This window comes from Echinops telfairi, unplaced genomic scaffold (genome assembly GCF_000313985.2).
Source record: "Echinops telfairi isolate 266 unplaced genomic scaffold, ASM31398v2 ScPeMD7_7424;HRSCAF=8462, whole genome shotgun sequence".
Lineage (NCBI taxonomy): Eukaryota > Metazoa > Chordata > Mammalia > Afrosoricida > Tenrecidae > Echinops > Echinops telfairi.
In genome coordinates, this window is record NW_022111324.1 from 79,466,303 (window position 1) to 79,473,770 (window position 7,468).

Here is a 7,468-nt window from a genome sequence, read left to right on the forward strand (position 1 = left end):
CCACAAACTTTTCAAAGCCCTCACATCTCTCTCTCTCTCTCTCTCTCTCTGTATATATTCATGTATACATATACATATGATATGCATACCCGAATTAACATTTTTCTTAAAGGGTATAACAACATTGGAAGGAAACACACCAGACATTAACAAGTGGTGGTGATCTTCCCCCGATTGTTCTACTTTTCTGGGTAATTTCTCCCTGTTTCTGTAGGACAATAAATCATTTATAGAGAAAATAATGACTGCAAGCTGTAAGGGTTTTTGCTAGTAAGTCTGCAGCAGATTGCTTTCTCAGGAAACAGAAATTCTCTCAGGTTTCCATAGGAATTGCCTCCGTACACTAATAACGCTTCTCCCTCCATGTAAGATCAATTTACATCGTGATTTCACAGTGCTTTACATTTTATCATCTTTCAGGAAGGAGGGGAAGGCTGAGCCCTCTTAGAGGTCCTCTGAGTAAGGAGTTGATGCAAAAGCCCCTGCTGACTGAGCGGCGCCCCCAGTCTTGGAACCCCCGGTGCCATTGCGGCTTTACAATGAGCGTAGGAAGCAGGGCGAGGCGTCCAGGGGATGCCCTGTCTGCGCAGTGAACAGGTGGCAGTCAGACAATGGGCCTGGCAGAAGACGTGCCGGAGCACCCTCTGTGAGGAGGTCCTGAGTAAGAGCCAGGTGGTGAGAATGGGGAAGAGGCAATAGGGGTTCGTGTGGGCAGGGTCAGTGGGCTCCTGCCCTGCTTGCCCCTCCAGAATCTTACCATCATCACCTCTCGTCTCTAAGTCTCCCCTGCGCCAGCACTGGGAAAGTTGCTGAGGTCAGGGGTGTCTTTCGTCTCTGTATCCCCAACATCGCGTGTGGCTATTAGCACGGCAGCCAGCCATAGCCTATCATTTAGCATCAGTGAACATTTCCCAAGGGAAGGAGGAGAAACCCTTTTATGTCTGTGCGGAAGACATGAGCCTTTTGAGTCACCTCGGACTCTTGAGGTGAAGCACTGTGGTCAAGAGGTCTGGGCGTAGCCAAAGCTTTTCATTCTTGTGGCGCTCCATTTCTGTCCCTGTAACCTACGATTCTGACCTACTCTGGAATGGTCTCTTAGGGTCTCCTTGCGGCTGCTGTGCTCTGATTTGTGAGGAGAGGTCTGTTTGAACCAAGCAGCTTGGATGGAGAAAAAAGTATGCCACAAGACAGGCTTCATATGATTCTCATCACTTTGCCAACCCGAGCCTTGTCAACCTTGACCAACTATTGCTTCCTATCACTGTAGATGAGAGTCTTGAATTTCTATCTCCTGAGCCACTCCTTGCTGCTGCTGTTTAGAGAGCCTTCTTGATTTATTAATCAATTAATCAGTGCATGCCGAGGAGCTGTTCACAGTAGTTAAACAGGGAAACAAAATACTGGAGCCCGTAATCAAGATGGATCGTAATTAAGAAGGACCCTCCTCCTGCCAGCGGTCTTCCTGCCACCCTGGCTCCTCATGCATCCTCCCACCCAGAACTCATCAAACCCAGCACAGCCCTGACGGGGCTTCCGCCCATAAAAGCTGAAAGCAAATTGTAGAAGAGCAGGCTTCCTCCTAATATCCTGGAGAAAAATGAGCCTTAAGATGAGCCTTGTAAATTACTCCAAAAGTTCACCCCGCCCCCTACTCCCACCCCAGATAGAATGCGGGCTGGCCATGTTGACCGATAGGGGAATCTCCTTCCTTTATTTCCTACAAACACAGAACCATGGAGCTGGGAGGACCTTACTACTCAGTGAGGCCGTGGCTGTGTGTTACCCACGAAAGGTTCAGGATTGAATAAACTGTCCAAGGTCACACGCTAATTCGTAGTAATACTGGAATCGGAACTCAACTATTTTAATATCCAATTAACTTTCCTAGTGCTCTTTTTCTCGGTGAAATTCTGGTATTCTTTTGTCTGGTAAGCACTGGACTGCTAATTGTAAGGTCAATGGTTCTAACCCACCAGTTGCTCCTTGGGAGAAAGATGTAGCTGTCTGCTCCCATAAAGATTTACAGCCCCGGAAACCTTATGAATCGGAATCAACTCCATGAACGTGGGTTGGTTCGTTTATAATATATAGACAGCAAATTAGAGTACACTAGAGAAGTCGGCTTCATGAATTTATTTTCTGATGTCTTATAGAGAAAGGCCTTGGGGCTACAGACACGTTTGTATCCCTTTTGATGACATCGAGGGGAAAGTATGTTGGGTTTTACCAGGGACACTGCTAGGGACATCGCCTACATGCTTACAGCTATGACTAGCCTGTCCTGGGCAAATGATGGGCGTGAGCTAATCTGCAAAGACTTGCTGGGCTGCTGGGCAGAAGCTATTGGGTTTGCTTTTCTTTGGATGGCACTTAGGACTTTTAAGACTAGACTCTTGGCTCTAGATCCCCTCCATCTCTTACTGGGAAGCCATGGCTATGGGGAAGCCAGTCCAGACTGCCTGTACTTGCCCCCCACCCTGCCTGTTGAACAAGTGACTGCCTTCATCCTGGGGAGGCTCTCCATGGGTCTGTCATTCATTAGTGGACACAAGAAGAATCCGGTGTGTGCTCGTTTCTCCAGCAAAGCTGCATACTAAGATAAATATTGTTTAACTCTTTAAATTCTTCATGTTTGTTCATCCTGTTATGTGTTCACATGTGTTAAATGCGTTTGTGATCATAGAGGCTTTTCTGCCTCTCTGTGTTCCCATTTCTGCTGGATGTCAATCAAGCAAACTCTTGGGATCCATCGAGGGCTTAACGCATAAAGCAGATACGCAAATTGAACTGGAGTTGTAACCACTCTTCATTTTCCTTCAGGACCCTGCTTTCTCCGCTGTGATTCATGACAAACTCCAAGTCCCCAACACCATCCGGAAGGCGTGGAACGACCGGGACAACCGCTGTGACGTTTGTGCGACGCACCTGAACCAGCTGAAGCAGGAGGCCATCCAGATGGTGCTAACCTTGGAGCAGGCAGCAGGCAGCGAACACTGTGATGCCTCCCCTAGCTCCCCCCCAGCCCTCTCCAACATCCCCGCCCTGGTGGGAACCCGGCACGTGGGTGGGCTCCAGCAGCCCCGGGACTGGGCCTTTGTGCCCGCCCCCTGCGCCACCTCCAACTACACAGGCGTTGTCACCAGTAAGCATAGCAGCAAACCCAACAGCCTGGCTGTCAGCAATGGGGCAGAGAAGAAGAGCGGGTCACCAACCCACCAGGCCAAAGTCAGTCTGCAGATGGCCACCAGCCCCAGCAACGGGAACATCCTCAACTCGGTGGCCTTCCAGGCTCACCAATACCTCGATGGCACATGGTCCCTGTCAAGAGCCAATGGGGTCACCCTGTACCCTTACCAGGTAAGTGGCCTCGGTACGCAGGGAAGAACAGGTCAGTGGGAGTCAGACAAAGTGTGTCGCCCTTCATGGTCGTGCTTTCCTCTTCTGGGGATGCCGCAGTCCAGAGCCTAATGCCTCCACGCCTCCTCCCGGGCCCTCATCCCCCTGCTAGGATCGTCCGTCTAGGCCTGCTTTCTCTGAGAGTGTGCCTGCTGGACTCCTGCCCTCTCCCTGCTCAGAGTCTTTGAAAGACTCTGCTGAGCCAGGCAGTGCAAGGGCTCCCCAGCTCCTGGTTTTACCGCGGGGCACTCTCATTGAGAGAATGGGCTCTGAGGATCCATGACCTGGGGTTTGCTAGCTCTGTGACCTTGCCCAGGGACTTGTCCTTGCTCAGGCTGAAATCCTTCATTTCTAAATGGATGTCCTGGGATCGAGAGTTAAATAAGATAAGGAATATAAGCCATTTAGTCCAATGTCTGACCTATAGTCAGGGATCAACGTACAAGTCATCATTTTGTTATTTCGCTACTGTGGTTGTAACAGAAACTGACATGAGTGAAAGATTTTTTTTTTTTTAATCCGAGGTTATTTGGGATCCCCTGGAGTCAGCCCATGGGTAGGTTTCAACAGTGAGGAATAAACTCTATGAGGAGGAACCCGTGTTAGCCTACTGTTTCCGTTGTCAGCCCCTCTCAAAGAAAGGCAGACTCAGACCCCAGCCTCTCCTTCCTAGACGAGCTTCTCCCTCTTCTGGTTCAATCTCACCTTAAGCACTGCTGCAGTTGGATTGTGAAAGGTATCTTTTCTCATTTGTTGAAATTAGCACATACCCAGAAGCTTCCCTGTGGAAATGACAAAGCAGACCTTACACCAATATATCAGAGTATCTAACCATTATTCTCTGAAAACGTTCCTGGGTCAGTTTCCCAGAGGAGAGTTGGGTCGGCTGTATCTGCTCCTCACTGTCCCGGAATCATGTGAGAAGTCGCAGAAAATATAGGCCATCTCTTTAGACTGCAAAGGTGGCCAGGGTCTTGGGGGAATGAAGAACTTAAATGGGCAGGTCTGATTGCCAGGCCACCGACTCACAAGGCTCTCAGGCTGGCCGATAGGCGGTGGCTCAGTTTAAGACTCAGAAGTCAGGTGAAGACCAGCCACTTGCAGGAGCCACAGCAAGGGAGGGAACTTTGCCAGGACATTCTTATATGTTGGCAGCAGACCACACCTTGGAGGACATGTGAGTCACACTCTCTAGCAAGGTGACAACCCACAATCCTCCCACCCGCCTCCTGGCTCCTTAGCATATCACAGCAATGGGACCTCCCCACAGGCAGAGAAGCTAGGGTTTACAAATGTACCCCACAGTGGAGGCTGTTAGCCACAGGAGCCCCGCCAAGTGATTCGCTGCACCACACTCAGCTTTCCGTTACGTCCGGTGAGGGGTGGCGGTTTTCTCTGGGATGCGATGACACGCCTCTAGTGGTATCACCATGTCCCACTGGGCTCAGCGTCCTCCGTCAGCCAGGACGAGAGTTCTGCAGTCTGCCAGGCACTGAGGGGAGAAGACGACAGGGCCTTGGGCCTCCGCATGGAAGAGGCCTGTGTAGCTTCTACCCATGTTCCTTTGGCAAAAGGCCAGTCCTCCTATGCCTGGTGGAAAAAGAAATGAGCTGACTGGGTTTCTGCCTTTGCCACGTGGGCAGATGTATGAGGGGACCTAAAATGAGGTAAGTGTGCCAGGTCAGATTCTTCGTGGTTTTCCTAGAGTGCTGAAGAGGGCCAGACAGATGATGTCTTCTCAATATGGTGAGCGATAAAAAAGGAAAAGGGGGAACATTGATTGCCACCCTGAGATTGCCTGACTCTTCATCTACTGGGTGCTTTGCATGTTACGGAATTACAGCATGCGTATTGTTTTATTTAGCTGCAGAAAGGCCTGTGAGGTAAGCAGGGCAGATGTGTGGTCTTCCTGGTAGAGAGGCAACACATTGAAAGGTCCGTGACCACACAGCCCACGACAGAACCAGAGATGGCTCTCTCCTCTCCTGAGGCCACGCTTCCCGCGCCTCCCCCTGGTCCCATAGAAGTTTCCAGCCGGCATCAGCAGATGGAGTTTTATTTTTAGAGCCTGCCTCAGCAGAGGAAAGACTTCTGTTTTGACTGGCTAGCAGGGGTCTTGCTGCCCCTTTCTCTCAGGTGGAATTTCCAGGGTTGTGTATGGATGAGGCATCTAGTCAAATGCTAGAAAATAATATAGGCAGGAGCAAGGCAGGGCTTCTTCCCGCCTCTAACAGTGTGCTTCTTTCCTCCCACGGTTTCACACTTCAAAATGGTTCATCAACTCAAAATACACCCTTTTTAAACTTATGGAAAAGAGTGCATGTCTGTTACACAATTAAATAAAAATATATGAGAAGGTTCAATAAGGTTTTAAAATCAACATCATCTAGACCCAACTAGGCAACATTTGTGTATATTTCTTCTCTGTGTTTTATTGAAGTGTGATCACATTCTATTCTGTGATTTTTTTAACTTAATATATTGGGTGAATTTTCCCACACCCTTATTAATGTTCTCAATAGACTCTTTAATGGTAGCAGACTATTCCATTTTATGCATTTGTTCTAATTTATATAACCATGCCTCAGCTACTAGAGCATAGATAGCGCCTCTCCTCTTTGATACTATAAATAGAACGCTCTGGTGAGCATCCTTTTGGCCAGGTCATGCTTTCACATCCTCGGAGTGTGCTCTCCACACGCTCATATGTCAGAGAACATTCACCTTTTTGCTTCTGCAGCCCCAGAGCCCTTGCAGCATGTATCAAGTGATGGTTAGCGGATGGGTTCAGTGATTCTCAGCCAGCAGGCTATAGGCACACCCAGCCACCACTTGTCTCTCTGTGGGGGGTTTACATGCTGCTTCGGTGTACAGCAGGATTCAGCGGCACATCCACCCTTTGAAGACTATGAAGAAAAACCTGGTGATCAATCTGAAAACTAATCAATGAACAAAAACTGTGGATCACCACGGTGGTGATCTTGTTGTGCGTGGGGTCATGATGGCCAAGTGCCAACTTGCTGGCAGTTCCCAACCAAGGGCCCTTGACTGTGCTGGGTGCTGGGCTGGAGCTCCGGTCTTGTGATCACAGCAAGGGGAAAACGGTACAACTGAGCTCGGGTGAGTGAGCATTTAGAGAGATGTGGGAGGTGCCTGAGAGCTTGCAGAAGGGTTTGTAATCCAGTCTGTGGGGCAAGAGTGGGTGGGTCAATAAGACCAAACTCACTGTCACTGAGTTGATATTGACTCATAGCAACCCTATGGAGAAAGTAGCATTGCCCCTGTGAGTTTCTGAGATTGTAACTCTTTATGGCTGGTGGTTTTGCTTTGCTAACCTTGTATTTACCAGCCAACTCTGAGCTCCTAAAAGTGGGTAGAGGAAGGGGTTTAACTTCAAGTAGATCCAGAGGTGCTTCATGCCAACAGTAACCCGAGATTGTCCTGGGTGAATCTTATGGCTGGCGATCCCTCTGGATAAAGGGACCTGGCACTCGGCTATGAAGCAGTGCCCCCTGTGCTATGCTTTTATCATCCTGGTGCCCTGACAGGAAGGCTCCGTGTCTCCTATTGCAGACATCAGCCAGGAGTCACTATACCTAGTTCACGGTTTCACCAACTCCTTAGAGATGGCTGGCTGCCCTGGAAACCGACCTCACTTTTCCTGCCTATCCACACTCACACCTCCCTTTCCACAGAGCAGATGACTGCTGGATTCATGTTAGCGCTGTGGCTCCGGCAGGGAAGCATCTAGACTTGGTCACTACCAGGGGTGCTGCTCGACCGCCACAGAGCCAGCAGCCCTGGAAACAAGGGGGCTGACGAGGACACTGCCCTTTTGCAGTCCAGGTGCAGTGAGGAGGAAAGGGATGAGGAGGATCTGCTGGCAGGCAAGGGGAAACCTCGTTTGGGTAACTGGGTTTTAAAAAGCCCACAAGGGTGTGGGAGACCTGGTAGGGCAGGATCAAGGGGAACGTAACAAAGAGGAAATGCTGAAATCCTGGTGGGGACTGAGCATGATAGTGGGACAGGAGGAGAATCAATGGAAATAGAGGAAAGAGCTGGGAGGCAAAGG

At 49.7% G+C, this 7,468-nt stretch overlaps 1 protein-coding gene across 1 annotated transcript in view; it reads left to right on the forward strand.

Moving 5' to 3' along the window:
- The first annotated feature begins 1,733 nt into the window (after positions 1–1,733).
- The window catches only part of LOC123522591 (kinesin-like protein KIF26B), a 60,755-nt gene continuing 55,020 nt past the window's right edge, over positions 1,734–7,468 (forward strand). Inside the window, exons 1-2 of the mRNA XM_045298205.1 lie at positions 1,734–1,760; positions 2,821–3,357. Of these exons, the coding sequence (XP_045154140.1) occupies positions 1,734–1,760; positions 2,821–3,357 (564 nt within the window). The remainder of the gene's footprint in view (positions 1,761–2,820; positions 3,358–7,468) is intronic.